This window comes from Podarcis cretensis (genome assembly GCF_951804945.1).
Source record: "Podarcis cretensis genome assembly, chromosome: 12".
NCBI lineage: Eukaryota > Metazoa > Chordata > Lepidosauria > Squamata > Lacertidae > Podarcis > Podarcis cretensis.
The window spans coordinates 28,406,367-28,422,827 of NC_137181.1; the positions used below are offsets into that span (position 1 = coordinate 28,406,367).

Genomic DNA, 16,461 nt, shown 5'->3' on the forward strand with positions numbered 1-16,461 from the left:
CAAGGGAATGTGCTCTGCTGTTTGCTCACTAGCGTCAGTGAGGAGGGATAATATCAAAAGAATATATTCTTTCCTACCTTCCTTTACATTCCCACAAACAACATTTCCCACCCTTCCTCCCGAAGAAGCCCAGGAGGCAGTGTTCTTATTTTGTATTTTTATGTTGTGAACCGTCCTGTAATCTTTGGATAAAGTGTGGTATACAAATTTAATAAATAATAATAATCACGCAAGTATTCCCTTTCAATTCACTTGGGAGTTCCTGGCAAATCCCTTCATAAAATTAATAACATTATTGAAAAGTTCATAGTGAAGGAATGGATAGCAACAATACCAATTTATTTGTAGTCTTCTTTAAGAAAAATAAATAAAGCAAATAATATGCAGCAGGTGACAGAGAAAGATCCTTGTTCAGTAGTGAGTGTTGAGCCTGCTCCTGCACATCAAGAATCTCTGCATGAAGGTCAACAAACCAGGGTTATCTCCCTCAGCAGATCACCATGCTTTGAATATGGAGGCCAGTCCATAAGGCTGATCAGATAACAGTGACGATGACTTACTACATTTCCAGAACTGATCATATAGAAGAGCTGTTAAGATTGCTACATATAAACAAAAACAAAATCCACCCGCAAATTAAAGTTCTCAATGTTGAAATAATGCTTCTGGTCTAGAGACCTTCAGGTGCAAGAACGTATGTGGCATTTGTTTGATTTGTAGACTTCTCCTCCTTATGAGATGGTGTTTCCCAATATTGCAACCGTTGCTTACATTCTTCCAACTAAGAAAAGAATAGAAACTGAATCACAATCGGAGGTAACTTAATCGCTTCATTCACTTGTACTAGAAGAAGAAAAAGAGAGAAGGGAGAAAAGCATGCAACGTTCCAGGTCTGCAAAACCCAAGGCACCAGATAATTGCAGTTTCTAATATGCGTGTCGTGGGCATTCAAGCAGGGGTGAAAGTGAACGCTCCTCTCAAATGCCCACAAGCAGGACTGAGTCAAGCACAGCCCAGATCACAGGAAGCAGGACCTGTGCTCACCTTAAGCTCTGCAAGTGCCACCTTCTCATAAGGCCCTTGAACTCTCCTTGGGGAGGAGCAGAAGGCAGCAGTGGACACTTACCTGGCCTTAACACATGAGAGTGCATGTAGAACTACCTACTCTGGAAGAATGGCAAACAAAGGTGATGGACTTTATGGGACTGGCTGAGATGACGGGCAGAATCCGTGACCAGGGGAAGGAGACAGTGGAAGAGGACTGGAAGAAATTTAAAATATACCTTAAAAACTGTTGTAAAATTGAGGAATGCTAAGATGTCAAGGGGCAAGAAACAGAGAATTACAGCTGTAACTAAAAAACTAAAGGAAATTTAATGAAAGGGAATCAGGATAAATTGACCAAAGGGTTGCTAAAGAATCATAAAACAAGGATGCAGGGATGGGGAGGTATGGGGAAGTCGAAGGAAAGAAGGTGTATGAAAATACAATTTTGAAGTTATATTTGTTTAAATGTTTTGTATGTTTTTGTTTTGTGTTTTGACTTTTTGTTTTGTGCTTTGTTTTTATTATGTGTTTGAAAAATGAATAAAAATTATTTAAAAAAAAAAAAAAAAACCATGAGAGTGCATGCAGATGGGAAACAGACTGCCAGGGAAAGGGGAGTGCCTCTTTCTTAAAATTCCTGGGCCTTGGGCAAGGGGGAAAAGGAGGCAGGGGCAGTGGAGGATGCTTTGTAAGCACACTTCAAACTTTTTGGAGGTGGTCACCTAAAAAAAAAAAAAAGACATTGCAAAACGCCAGCTTTTCCAAGCGGCTGTGTGGAACTGCGTAGAGCGTGCCTCACACTGTGTGTGTCCCCGAATTTTATCCCCCTCTCCAAGCAAGGATTTCATGTTTTAAGGAAATAATGTGCACATGTGCATAATATATTGAATGTTTCAGTATGCCTGCCCTTGTGGAAATACAGTGGTACCTCAGGTTAAGTACTTAATTCGTTCCGGAGGTCCGTTCTTAACCTGAAACTCTTCTTAACCTGAAGCACCACTTTAGCTAATGGGGCCTCCTGCTGCCGGAGCACGATTTCTGTTCTCATCCTGAAGCAAAGTTCTTAACTCTAGGTATTATTTCGGAGTTAGCAGAGTCTGTAACCTGAAGTTTATGTAACCTGAAGCGTATGTAACCCGAGGTGCCACTGTAAATGGAAAATGTTTTATTTGCAGGTCATTCTGCTTAGTAAACAGGCCAGGATTTAACTACCTTCCAGTTCTTTAGGACTGAGTTCCTTATGCTTAGGCAGGCTCCCCCTCATCCCCTCTCTTCTTCCCCAACCCCTGTGGAAACATATCTGCTCACACCACTCACCACTCCCTCCGGGATTGCAGGAAACTGTCTTAATGCTGAGTGAGAATGCTGGTCCATCTAGCCCAACATTTTCACCATTTTCACTGACTTCGGTTTCAGGCTGAGGTCTCTCCCAGCCCTACCTGGAGACGCCAGGTATTCAACCTGAAGCCCCCTGGGTACAATATAGGTGCTTTACCAATAGGCTATGGCCCTTTGCTTTTGTTTGATTGGTTGGGAGGAAGCAGGAGCCTCTCCAGAGGCCCCAGTTTTATGTTGAGCAGCTGGTCCAGAGAGAAGTTATGCCTGGGTTTCTCACAAGCCGCTTTTATTGCTGCGTCTGGGCAATTCCCAGCTTTGCACTGCAGTCCCTTCAAAACAGCACAGTTTACTCTGGAGCGTACAGCCATTTCCCATGCCTTGCCCTCTTCCGGCAACTACTGCCCGCTTCCGGTCCCTCTCATTTCCTTTGACAGTCCCACAACCACTTGGGGAAAGGGAGCAAACTGAATGGGTACTACCTGCGGCTTCTGCACTCACAGAAGGTGGTTTAATGCAGAGGTGGGAAACATCTGTCCTTCCATTTTCTTATTGGACTCCCAACTCCCATCAGCCTCAGATGGTCAGGAATGATAAGAGATGTAGTCCAGCAGCATTTAGACGGACAGTTTCCTCACCCCTGATATAATGAAAAGCCTCCATATGAACTTCATGGGACCAAGACAGCATTAGCTCTGCGTGATACTTAAAAACTTTTTTTTTTAAATCATCCCAGACTTACTAGTACAGGGTTTATTTGTGAACCTTCACAATCTGGCTAAAACACTGCTCAAGTCCCTGTAAATCTCTATCACAGCAAGAGGAGAGAAGCCTACCATGCTTGCAGGCGTTCATGCAGTCTTTCTTTGTAAGAAAGTTGTTATTATTCCCGCCGCATCCCGTGTACATGAATGCCACACAAGTTCTGCTCGCTATATTGTAGTAAAAGCGACGCAGTGAAGCTGAACAGAGTCCCACATCCTTGGGACTAGAGCAAAAGGAGGGACCCCCTTCAAAAAAAGAAAGAAAGGAGTTAATTAAGGGTGTGTGTGTTTTGAAGAGCAGAATATAGTGATGTTTAGAATTCATAACCAATAATGCCCAGCTTAAAAAAAAATCAGCAGAGTTTACAGTTTTATTTAGATTCGATACAATATCACCTGGTTCACCAAGAACCGCTGTTCTAGAGCTCCTGGTCACTTGGAGAGTAAGTTTAGGAAATACATGAGAACATTTCATCCCTCCCCCACCTATCAAGCTCAATAGGCCTATGGCTTGTATGAAAAAATAATTACTTCTCCCCAACTTGCAGACGTCAGTGCAGGATCTTTTACTGGAAAACATGTTAGGGTGTCGTGAACGTTTTTTAGGGAAAAATTCCTCGCATTTCATTGTCTCAAGGTTGAAGAAATATTTTGGCTTGAGGGGGCTCCAGGTCCCTTGCGGAGGGTTCACTCGGCACATTACAGGCACTTCTGAAAATTAAACCACAACTGTTTAGATTGTTTTTAAAAAACTGTCTAAAGGAAACCATTGCTCTTAAAAATCTCCCCCAATTCACTTCAGGATTTGAAATTTTAGAACAATGACTTACTCTTGATTTTCCCGCAAGTTTCCATACAAGCGTCAAAGCTCAAAAAGTTGTTTTCGTTCCCCAAGCAGCCCCCGGAAGTAAACCTCTGGCAGTCTTGGGAGGCTCGGTTGTAGTACCACCTGTCAAATGAACCTGGGCAGACTCCGGGCACCGGTGACTCTAGGCAGAGCTCTCTGTTGTCTGCATGAAAACAAAACCAGGGGAATGGAAGAAATGAAATGCTCTAAGTCCAAATGAGTTAAGGGGTGGGGCGGGGAGGAGCATGGCTAGATCAGGCCAAAGGCTCAGGCAGTCCAGCATCCAGTTATCTGTGGTCAATCAGATGGCCTGAACTCAAAAGCACCCTCCCCACATGCAATTCCCAGCAGCTGGCCTTCAGAGGCATACAACCTCCAAAAGGGGAGTCAGAAAAGGGCCTCTGTGGCAAGTCACATTTGAATGCCTAATCCTTTGTGAATTTGTACACTTTGTTCTCTTTCAGGCCGTTCAAGTTGGTGTCCGTCACTACTTGTGGGAGCAAACGCCAAAGTTTAAATATCCACTGTGGTAAGAAGTACTTCCTTCTGTTGAGTCACCCAACATTCAGTTTCATTGAACAGTATGTTTCCGATCACAATTCAAAGTGTTGGTGCTGACCTTTAAAGCCCTAAACGGCCTTGGTCCTGTATACCTGAAGGAGCGTCTCCACCCCCATCATTCAGCCCTGACATTGAGGTCCAGCGCCAAGGGCCTTCTGGCAGTTCCCTCCCTGCAGGAAGTGAGGTTACAGGGAACCAGTCGGTAGTGGCGCCTGCCCTGTGGAACGCCCTCCCATCAGATGTCAAGGAAATAAACAACCAGCTTTCTTTTAGAAGATATCTGAAGGCAGCCCTGTCTAGGGAAGGTTTTAATGTTTGATGTTTTATTGTGTTTTGGGAGCTGCCCAGAGTGGCTAGGGAAACCCAGCCAGATGGGCTAGGTATAAATAACAGTTGTCCCCAAAGTGAGAGAACTGCCATGCTGCCAAGCAAAAGGGACTGTGTTGTGATCTGCTTAAGACTTATGCAGTCTGTTTTTGTATTCTCAGTCACTCGATGTTTTAAATCCCCCGTTACTTTTGTTATCCCCATTTTTTCAAAGTATTTGCCCAGGACGACATCCACTTTTATCTCCCCACCCCTATTCCATGTTGTTATTTCTATGTATATTATGCTATGGCCACATGGCTAATGCAATAAAATCGAATAAGGACTTCTGCAGTCCATTTCACCCTGCTCCAAAAGATTCCTTCAAGCCCCATTATTTTCAGTCAATCATTAGCTTTTAAGAGGGTCTATTAAACGACTAAACAACAACAAAAATTCATCTGAACTGTGTGTGTGTTTAATGTGCATTTTATCATTCCTTTTATTACTGATGTTCAGTACCGAGTGCAATCTTTGAGCCCCCCATCGCCCCCCAGCCCTGGAGGATTTAAATGAAGGCACAAGTGCTTTAGTAAGCCAAATGCTCAAAAACTTCTTTGCTCATATTATTTCTCATAATAAAAACGCTTTGTCGCCAGCAAGTTGGATGGGGGGGGGCAGGTACACCACGCGAGACAATGTGGGGATGAACCGGGCAAAAACATTCCTCTTCTTGCAGACCTGTGACTAATGAAGCAATCTTTGTATGGCCTTCTAAACTGTGGGCGGAGTTTATGGTTCTCCTTTGTTGATACAGTGGTGCCTCGCAAGACAAAAAGAATCCGTTCCACGATTCTCTTCGTCTAGCTGTTTTTTCGTCTTGCGAAGCAAGCCCATTGACGGCTTAGCGGATTAGTGCTATTAGCGGTTTAGCGGCTTTTAGTGGCTTAGCGGCATAGCGGATAAGTGGCTTAGCAGCTTAGAAAAAGGGGGGGAGGGGGGAAAAACCCGCAGGAACTCGCAAGACATTTTCGTCTTGCGAAGCAAGCCCATAGGAAATTTGTTTTGCGAAGTACCTCCAAAACGGAAAACTCTTTCGTCTAGCGAGTTTTCCGTCTTGCGAGGCATTCGTCTTGCGGGGCACCACTGTACGAGAAAAATCTATAATTCCAGGTGCCATAAGAAAGCTGCAGAGATAGCGCAGGATAGTGCGCACCCTGGAAATTATCTCTTTCAGCTTCTGTCTTCTGGAAGAAGGTACAGGGTTATAAAGACTAGGACTAGCCGCCTGAGAAACAGTTTCTACCCAAATGTGATTTTGGTTTTAATGCAGTGTAAAGAGTCTCTATGGGAGTATATTGTATTTAAAAATGGGGTATCAGAGTTTTTAGGGGGCTAACCAGGTTGGGATAGCTGGAATAGCAGGCTTGTTGATTTGTTGAGTTTTCAATTTCGTTGTTCTGTATGGGACAATGACAATAAAGATTATCGTATCGTATTTTTGTGGTTTTTTAAAATATATATTGCAAACCGCCCTGTGATCTGCGAGGGAAGGACGGCGTAGGAATTTAATTAAGAAAAACAACAAATAATAATAGGGTCTGGAGTCTGGAGTCGCGATCACCGAGAAGGTCAGAAGAAATCCGTTTTACAGCGTTTTGCAAGAGCGCAGCCAAGGAAGCTCCCCACCTCCAAAACAGACCCGCGCCCCCACGCTACCTGCCGTCGGGATCTGGAGCCGGACGCGGCCCAGGAGCACCACGAAGGCGGCGGCCCGCAGAAAGGCGCGCGAGTTCCCCGCGGCCTGGCCCATCGCCCGCCGCGGGCGACTCGCTGCGAGCGCCGGGCTTGTAGACGAACGACGGAGACGTTGGGCTCGCGGAGCCGCCGGGGCCTCTTTAAGGAGGAACTGCGCGTCTTCCCACGGCCGCCTCGTCGCAGCTCGGGGGCTGGGCGCGAGTTTCGCGGGCGCGTTGCAAAAGGCATCCCCGGGATCAGAGTCCCTGGGCGTCCGCGAGCGGCGTCGGAGGCGAGGGGACGGCGAGCGGGGTTGCCGCGGAGGCCTGGCGCGTCTGGGCTGCCCACCTCGACGGCAAGGGGATGAGCTGCTCTCGAGCAAAAAGTCCCCGAAACCATCAACAACTCGCGGAGCCTTTGAGTTTTAAATAATGGCCAGTGCGCATAATATGGCCAAGCGGCTCTTGATGCTTCCCGGGTTTATGGCTTTGTCTAGAACGCAAAGTGACCATTATTACTTGACTTCCTTTGAAGGACATAAATTGCCCATTAAACCAACTGCTGGGGACATTTTGGGGGGTGGTGGTTTATGCGCTGGAGGGGGGTAATCGGGAGAAATATTTGTATATTTTAATCCTGTTCAAAGTGCCCAACTGCAAGGCCCAGTCCAATTTGCAGGAGTTTGACCTGGCTGTTGCACTCAGCACAGGAAACTCTCAGTTATTAAGTTGGGGGGATGTTGGTTTGTTTCAATACTTCAAAGCCCCTGTTAATTGGTACTTCGGTAATATTGACTAGAGGCATATTTCAATGTCGATAGGAAAACGTTGGGTGGGTGTTGCTGTTTATTGCTAGGATGTAGAGCTTGATGTTTCTAATGTTTGATGTTTTATCGTGTTTTTAATATTCTGTTTTTGGGAGCCACCCAGAGTGGCTGGGGAAACACAGCCAAATGGGTGGGTATAAATAATAAATTGTTGTTATTGTTGTTGTTAAGCAGGGTTGGCCCAGATGGCCTTCAAGGTTCCAAAGTAAAAGGTAAAGGTAAAGGTACCCCTGCCCGTACGGGCCAGTCGTGTCTGACTCTAGGGTTGTGCGCCCATCTCACTTAAGAGGCCAGGGGCCAGCGCTGTCCGGAGACACTTCCGGGTCACGTAGCCAGCGTGACGAAGCTGCTCTGGCGAGCCAGCACCAGCGCAGCACACAGAAATGCCGTTTACCTTCCCACTATAAAGCGGTACCTATTTATCTACTTGAACTTAAGGGTGCTTTCGAACTGCTAGCTGGGCAGGAGCTGGGACCGAAAGACGGGAGCTCACCCCGCCGTGGGTATTCGAACCGCTGACCATGTGATCGGCAAGCCCTAGGCACTGAGGTTTTACCCACAGCGCCACCCAGGTCCCATTAAAGTAGACCCATTAAAAAGAAGTCCTAAGTCACGTCCATTTATTTCCATGGATCTACACTGAGTGTGCCTAACATAGCATACAATCTTTTGATTCTCTGAAATCTGAAGGGATTCTGGTCTGCTGAAGGGAAACAAGATGCAATGTTTAATTTTACTTGTATTTTATTTTTGTACATTTTTAATACATAGGGGATGGGGCGTAGCACATGCGTTGCATTCTAAATATCGGAGGCTTTATCAGTTGCCTCTTCAGACTAGATTGTTCTGGTATGACACCCATTTAAGGCTGCTTCATACATATCCCACCTGTCTTCAGTCATGAAACTGAAAAGGATGTGATTGCAGTTCTCGAGAAGTCACCCATCCAGATTCTGCTCTACTTACCTTCAGCAAGGTGATAGCCTTCAGACCACAAGGAGTCACTGAACAGGGATTTGAGCATGGATCTCCCCACTACTAGCCCTGTCCATGACCTCTTTAGCTGCAGAAGAGACAATTCTGCATGTGGACATCTGTCCTCTTCCTTGAAATTAATGGGACGGGTATGCTTGGGAGCAGAGGCAGAGTCTAGATCTTAACTGGATAAAGTGGAATGAAAATGTAGCATGTGCATGCAGTGTGTACATACATGGACTGCAAAATAAGTTAGCTAGGGGGAAACAAGGTAAAGGTAAAGGTACCCCTGCCCGTACGGGCCAGTCTTGACAGACTCTGGGGTTGTGCGCCCATCTCACTTAAGAGGCCAGGGGCCAGCGCTGTCCGGAGACACTTCTGGGTCACGTGGCCAGCGTGACATCGCTGCTCTGGCCAGAGCCAGAGCCAGAGCCGCACACGGAAACGCCGTTTACCTTCCCGCTGGTAAGCGGTCCCTATTTATCTACTTGCACCCGGAGGTGCTTTCGAACTGCTAGGTTGGCAGGCGCTGGGACCGAGCAGCGGGAGCGCACCCCGCCGCAGGGATTCGAACCGCCGACCTTTCGATCGGCAAGCCCTAGGCGCTGAGGCTTTAACCCACAACGCCACCTGCGTCCCAGGGGGAAACTAGATCTATATAAAATGATATGTAACAAATTAGGAGAAACAAACACTTATGACAACTTATTTTATTTTTCTTTGTTTTTACAAATTTACAGTGAAGGTCAGTCACACTTGCACAAAGCAAGTTAGGATGTAATTTTACCAATTCTCATATAGGCAAAGTAAGGTTTGATACAAGTGCAAATATCCTTAGGGAAACAGACAGCATGGAGTGAAGGCACATGACTCTTTTCCAGCTTCAGAACAGAAAACATGCCGAATGCACATTAATAAAGGCACCTCAAAATGTGTTCCATGCAAGAGATCAGGAGGATGACTTTAAAGAGGAGGGAAATAACCTCAATATCTGTCTAGAGTTCTCCACTCTTAACTGTCCAGCAGGAATAATCTCATAATGAAAATGAATCCTGTAGCTTTAGAACTGGACCAGTTGACAATGGGAGATGCAGCCATCAGTTCACCACACTCCTGAAACCTTACGTAGCTTATAACTAACATTTAAGAAACAAGCAAACCCCACTATCAAGTTCATTGCTGGTCTCTTCCCAGTGCCAGCTTTTTAATCAGCAGCATTATGATTATGTGTATTACCAAGATCGAATGTATTTTATTTTTATTATCACAGTGTCTATATCCCACCTATTCTCCAAGGTGGCAAACACACTTCTCCCTTCTATACCCTCATAACAATCCTGTGAGGTAGGTTAGGCTGAGAGACTGTATGTACAAAAACCACCCAGACATGGCTGAGTGGTGAATTGAACCCTAGTCTCCCAAGTCCTAGTCTAGCACTCGTAACCACTAGTCCACGTTCATATTTCCTAACCTCAAACAAGGACTTTGAACCCAGGATAAAATTTTAGAATGTCAGATTGGGTTTTGACTTATTTACATTCTCCTCCCTTCCAATTCACTTGGTAGTTTCTGGCAAGCCTGCCCCCTAAGGATGTTCTTGAAAAGTTCACAGCAAAGGAACTGATATCAGCAATACCAATTTATTCAAGAGAAAAACGAGTTTGGCTAATATTTAGTTAAGGGAACAATGCAAGAAATATCTGACAAAGATCAATTTAAAAAACAACAACAACTATGGGCCATGGTTCTTGCTTCAACTATTCAACAACAGTTCAGCTCTTCCAGTACAGCAGAACCATTTTCATAAACTACACAAAGGGGAAAGTTTAAAACGTATGCATTTATATTTATAGTAACATTTTATAAAACCTGGGGGAAAGCTCTTAGCTAAAGATCTGCATCTACAGTTATCTGCAACGTCTGTAATCAGCTATATCCTCTCTGCCAGACTTATTCACATATAAACACAGGAATCTCCCATATCCCAAGACAAAATATTTGTTCAGCCAGCTCAGTATTGTCTACAATGAGTGGATGAGGCTCTCCAAGGTTTCAGGCCAAAGCCCTCCCCATTGCCCACTATCTAATGCTATCTAGTGGTCAGTGAGACTTGCCTGATCTCCTGCCACTGGCATCACTGGCTTAACTTGAGCAAGGCAGCATTGAGAGTGGTGTGCTGCAAATGCACTGGCAGGAGCACTGGATTGGTTCTGCCCACGTGTTTCAACTGCGCCAACCACACCCCGACTCATCAGCCGCTGTCATGCAGGTGATGGGAGGTCATGTAACATCAGCACAGCGGACTGTTTTAACTAGAGATTCCAAGAACCAAACCTCAGACATTCTGCATGCAAGGTAAGCCCTCTACCACGCATCTGCCACCCCTCCTTATGAAGATGAAGACAAGAAAGTTCAGGAGAAGGTCTTAATTTAGTCTTCCATATAATGAAACCATCAGAAAGGGTCTATCATATTTAGCAGCCAGTAGAGAAGAATTGATGTTCAGCAGAGAGTGTTGAGCCGCCTCTTGTGCGTCCAAGTATCTGAATGAGGGTCAACAGCCCAGGATTTTATCCTGCAACAGGGCACACTGGCATGTGCATGGGGCCTAATCCATAAGTGAGCTGTAACTAGATCAAAGTAACCTTGCCATTCTACATTTCAAAACTGTTCATATAGTAAAATTGTTACATAGCCACATAAAACTGAACAAAACCCAAACCCACCCATAAGTTAAAAGTTTCTAGTGAGTGAAATCAGTGCATCTAGTCTGGAGACCTCTCCAGATTTAAGAATGTATGTGGCGTTCGTTGGATTTGAATGTTGGCTGTAGACTCCTCATCCTTATGAGACAACATATTTTGATCCCGTAGCAGGTGGTTTCTTTCTCCCTACTAAGAAAATAGAAACTGAAATATAATCGGAGGTAACTTAAATCACTTTATTCACATGTGGTGAATAAAGATAAAAGAGAAGAAAAAGGGATGCAACATTCTAGGTCTGCTAATTCCCAACCACCAGGTTATTGCAGTTTCCACTATGCGTGTTTTGGGCATTAAAGCAGGGACAAAAGCGAGCCCCCGTCTCAGTAGGACCGAAGCCAGCACAACCCTCCTTGTGGCAAGCAGGGCTTGTGCTCACCTTAATGCCTGCAGGTACTACCTCCTCACAAAAGCAAATGGGCCCTTGACTGTGATGGGTAGAAGACAGTCCGACAGGGAAAGGGAAGAGCTCCTTGTCTGAAATTCCTTGGCAGAGGATGCTTTCTCACAAGCTGCTTTTGCCACAACCTGGGACGCATCCCACCTTTGCTCTCCTTCAGAGCAGCACAAACGACTGGAGGGCACAGTCCATTACCCACACCTAGCCTTCATCCAGCAACTATTGCCCCCTTCTGGTCCCTCTCACCTCCTTCTACATCCTCACAACCTTTGGCCAAGGGAGTGAGCTGAAAATACGGGAGGACCACAGTCCACCTGTGGCTACTGCATTATGCACCTATGGAAGGTGGTTTAATACAGGAGTGGGAAACCTGTGTCTCTCCAGTTGTTCTTGGACTCCAACTCCCATCAGCCTCAGCCACCACGTCACATGGTCAGGAATGATGAGAGATATGTACGCCAGCGGCATTTGGACAGACACAGTTTTCTCACCCCAATATAACAAAAAGCCTCCCTGTTTACTCTTGGAGAGCATCAGCTGTTTGTGCTGCTTAATGTTCTCTTTAATCACTTCAGAATTACTAGAACAGGGCTTATTTGTGAACCTTCACAATCTGGCTATAAGACAACATACATCCCTGTAACTCTTGGTCGAGGCAAGGAGAGAGAATCCTACCTTTCTTGCAGGCCTTGAGACATGATTTCCGAGTGAGGAAGTTGTTAATGTTTCCTCCACAACCTGTATAGGTGAATTCTTCACAATCTCCTGTGTCTATGTTGTAATAAAAGCGAGGAACTGAACTCGAACAAATTCCCACGTCTTTGGGGTTAGAGCAAAAGGAGGGGGTATCTTTAGAAAAAGAAAGAGAGAGACAGTTAATTAACACTACTTATTTTTGTTTTTTGAAGTGTAGACTGCAGTGGTGTTAGGCATACAAACCAACAGTTCCCAATCAGAAAGTGGGCCGAGTTTCTGATCTTTGATTTAATATTTGTACACTGCTTTCCCAGCAAAAACGTTGAGCTCAAAGCAGCTCATAACTACAAAGCATTAAAAATGAGCAAACATTTCCATCTGTGCAATCAATTAGGGAAAAGACACACACACCACAATAGTGCGTTGGTAAAGCAAAAACGAACAATGCCACAAATAATTGATGCAAATCAATACAAACTTGTAATAATTCAAAATTAATTCATCAGAAATGGTTAGCAAGCACCAGTCCCATAAGACACAACAGAACATTTCACCCTCCCCCACCCAAACAAGCTATTCATTAAAAATAATAATTACTTCTTTTCGGCAGGCAGAAGTTCATGCAGGAGTCTTTATCGTCAAATCGGTTCTGGTTTCCTAAACAGCCTCCATAATAAAATTTTTCACAGCTCATCGTCTCAAGGCTGAAATAATATTTTCGCATTAAACCTCTACATATTCCTTCGTCAGATTTCAGTCGGCATATTTTAGGCACCTCTAAAAACGAAAGAGCAACCAACTGGTTGAAAACAACAATCTAAGCCAAACCACTGCTTTTATCAAACTGATTCTGCAATTCGCTCCAGGATTTGAAATTTTAGAGCCACAACTTACTCTTGATTCTCCCGCAAGTTTTCGAACACTCCTCAAAACTCAAAAAGTTGTTGTCATTTCCCACGCAGCCCCCGAAACTAAACTCCTGGCAGGTTTGGGTGGCTCTGTCGTAGTACCACCTGACATATAAGCCCCGGCAGGGTCCTTTAAGTGGTGGCTGGAGACAAATATCTCTGTTGTCTGCATGAAAAAAGAAGGGGGGTGGGGGAAAGAGAAATGCTTTAGGTACAAATCCCAGAAAAAAGAAGAGAAGAGAGTAGGGAGGCAGGTAAGAAATTCATGTGTTGAAAGTTTGTCCCAGTGAAATGTAAGAAGACCTCTCCTGCTCGAGGCCAAAGCCCAAGTAGGCCAGCATCTCATTCTCACAGTGGTCAGCCGGATGCATACAAGTAGCCTGAAAGCAGGACCTGAGTTCAAGAGCACTCTCCCCACCCCACCTGTGATTCCCATGACTGGCCTTCAGAGGCATAAAAAAGGTAAAGGACCCCTGGGCGGTTAAGTCCAGTGAAAGGCGACTATGGGGTTGCAGTGCTCATCTTGCTTTCAGGCTGAGGGAGCGGGCGTTTGTCCACAGACAGCTTTCCGGGTCGTGTGGCCAGCAACAGAACACCAGAGCGTATGGAAGCACTGTTTACCTTCCCGCCACAGTGGTACTTATTTATCTACTCACACTGGTGTGCTTTCGAACTGCTAGGTTGGCAGGAGCTGGGACAGAGCAACAGGAGCTGACTCTGTTGAAGGATTTGAACTGCGCATCTTCCGCTCGGAAGAGGCTCAGTGGATTAGACCACAGTGCCACCTGCGTCCCTGTTTCAGAGGCATACCCTCTTCTTGTGGAGGCCAGTGGAGAGGACTGTGGTGGGGCAGCTGAAATTATTCTAGGTGACATCAATCTGGGTTGAGAATGCTGTGGCAGGATTGCTGACAGGAGTTTATACCCTGTCATCTTATAATACATGTTCTCAGACAGCTGTACCGGTTGCCAATCTGCTACCAGGCTAGGATCAAGATGTTACTCTTAGTATGTAAAGGCCTTAACAGATTGGGGCAGTTTACTTGCGAGATCCCATTACCGTCCCCCGTCCCCCTTCATATGCCTGCTAAACTGCTTCGATCTGTGACCAGTGTCACATAATACTCATTCCACATTTGTAAGAAATATTTTAGTGTGGCAGCACTCACACTTTGGAACTCCCTGCCTAGGGACGCCAGGCAGACACTTTTCCGCACCTGCTAAAAACATTTTTCTTTAGGCAAGCCTACTTTGTAAACTGCTTTGAGGGTTGTTGTTTTTAACTATCAAGCGGTGTATAAATTGTATGAAATAAATTATTATTATTATTATTATTATTATTATTATTATTAGAGTTTATATACTGCCCCTATACATGGAGGTCTCAGGGCGGTTTACAGAAAAAAAAATCACAACATATATAATCAGAATGAAAACAGCAACCCAAACACCCCCCGAAAAGAGCCACATTTTAAAAGGGTATAGAATGCCAAACAGATCAACCAAAGGCCTGGTTAAAAAGGAACGTTTTTGCCTGGCGCCTAAACTGTATAATGAAGGCGCCAGGCGAACTTCCCTGGGGAGAACATTCCACAGATGGGGAGCCACTGCAGAGAAGGCCCATTCTCCAGACATGTAGAATGTTGGCATGTTTTCTAATTTGATTTTTAGCTTAGCATTCATTTTAATTATTATTTTGGGGTGTTTTAAATACTTTTTTTCTGATGGCTGCATTATTTTATTCTTTTCGTAAGCTGCTTTAAGGTTTTATTATAATGACACAGTATCTAGAACTTTTGAAACGGATATTTTTTTAAAAAAAGTCTCCAACAGCAATTGGTCACAGTTCTAAATTGCTTGGAAAATGGCATTTTGCTGCAAATCTGGTTTGTATTTCTGAATCCTGACATTTGGGGGGAATTGCTTAATCAACATATCTCGCATTTCCGGACGACGCAAGATCCTTCTTTAATTTATCATATTTAAAGGGAATATAATCCCTGCATTACAGGCACAAGCGCTTTAGTAAGTGCCAAACACACCCACAAACACTCAATGACGCCATCACTATTACCTGACAGCACTGATAGTCTTTACTTGGACTTTTGTTTTTTTTAACCCCTGGGCAACCATACTCTTTCTACGTTCCTATTCTAGAGTTTCCTTCTTTGGTCTTTTAATTTTCACCTGTTGTTATAATTGTTCTCTCTGTTTTGTAAACATTGTACAATGAAGTTTTGAAAGAAAAACTTTGCCAAGAAAGAATAAAAACACCAGCACTCATAATATTTTGGCTACCGGCTAGGCAAGGAAAAGCAAAAAAATAAAAAGGGTTTTGGCAGACGAAGGCAGGTGCAGCATGTGGGGCGAAGCGAGGATTTTGGAAAGAGAACATCGGTCGCCATCCCTGGGAAGCGCAAAAACAACTGGCAAGAAGAAAATAGCTGATAACATGCACCCGCTCCAAAAAAGGCCCCGATTACCTCCCGTTGTCGACTGGGGCCAGACCTGCTCCAGAAGTACCACCAAGGAGACGACCAGCAGAAAGGCCCGCGAGTTTCCAGAAGTCAGATCCATCGCTGCAAGTCGCTGCGCGCGTTTGGCTGCTCTACGACCGATGGAAACGTTGGCCACAGTGGCCCCTTTATAAACGATCCCGGCTTCTCTGCCGCCGCCTCCTGGCCCCAAGCCTGCGGGCGTGCTTCCCAGACGAGGCAGGGCTCGGAGGGGGTGATTCATCCGTTTCTGGAAAGCGATGTAAAACCGCGAGGGGGCGGGCGGACCGAGGGAGCGGTCCCTGGCGTGGCTGGTGCGCCCCGCGCGTCATTGCGCATCTTCCGAAGAAGCAGCTCCGCGAGGTGGTCGCTGGCCCATCCTGACGCGTATCCGGGACGGCTAGGGCGGACCTGGAGCCTTGCTGTTCGCCACCCCGACAGCTCGCGACCCCGACAGCGGCGAAAAGGTGCGAGGAAGATGGAAGGAGCATATCTTGGAGTAAACCCCGAGTTGAATGCACGGAAGAACACCAGCCAGACGCGAAAGTGTCCCCAGGCGTCTGTTGAGGACTCAGTCGGCACCAAGATGTTCACTTCTGAAGTTAGAAAGCAAAGCTTACGGAGCACGTTGCAGTAGTTTTGTCTATGCGCTTATCGGACGTTATCCGAGCTTTCCACAGGAAGTAGCCTTCTACCTGGTTAGATTATTTATTCTTATAGCCCAGTTGTTATATTACATACAGTGGTACCTCGGGTTACATATGCTTCAGGTTACATACGCTTCAGGTTAACCCAGAAATAGT

At 45.3% G+C, this 16,461-nt stretch overlaps 2 protein-coding genes across 4 annotated transcripts; both read right to left on the minus strand.

Moving 5' to 3' along the window:
- Positions 1-320: 320 nt before the first annotated feature.
- On the minus strand, positions 321-7,198 carry LOC307200003 (tissue factor pathway inhibitor 2-like). Of its 3 annotated transcripts, none has more exons than XM_079948249.1 (5): positions 6,580-7,198; positions 3,977-4,156; positions 3,678-3,857; positions 3,219-3,392; positions 321-843 (listed from the first exon to the last, which is right to left on the minus strand). In XM_079948249.1, exons 1-5 carry the CDS (start codon positions 6,671-6,673, stop codon positions 782-784), a joined length of 690 nt encoding a protein of 229 aa, XP_079804375.1. In that variant the 5' UTR covers positions 6,674-7,198; the 3' UTR covers positions 321-781. The 3 variants fall into 3 exon arrangements, with proteins under 3 accessions (XP_079804375.1, XP_079804377.1, XP_079804376.1); XM_079948251.1 differs by having other exon boundaries at positions 321-781; positions 6,580-7,188; XM_079948250.1 differs by lacking the exon at positions 321-843 and adding an exon at positions 1,625-1,769 and having other exon boundaries at positions 6,580-7,196.
- Positions 7,199-9,093: 1,895 nt separating this feature from the next.
- Positions 9,094-16,029, minus strand: LOC307200086 (tissue factor pathway inhibitor 2-like). The gene is made up of 5 exons (XM_079948468.1): positions 15,647-16,029; positions 13,151-13,330; positions 12,854-13,033; positions 12,236-12,409; positions 9,094-11,292 (listed from the first exon to the last, which is right to left on the minus strand). Exons 1-5 carry the CDS (start codon positions 15,900-15,902, stop codon positions 11,243-11,245), a joined length of 840 nt encoding a protein of 279 aa, XP_079804594.1. The 5' UTR covers positions 15,903-16,029; the 3' UTR covers positions 9,094-11,242.
- Between the last annotated feature and the right edge of the window lie 432 nt (positions 16,030-16,461).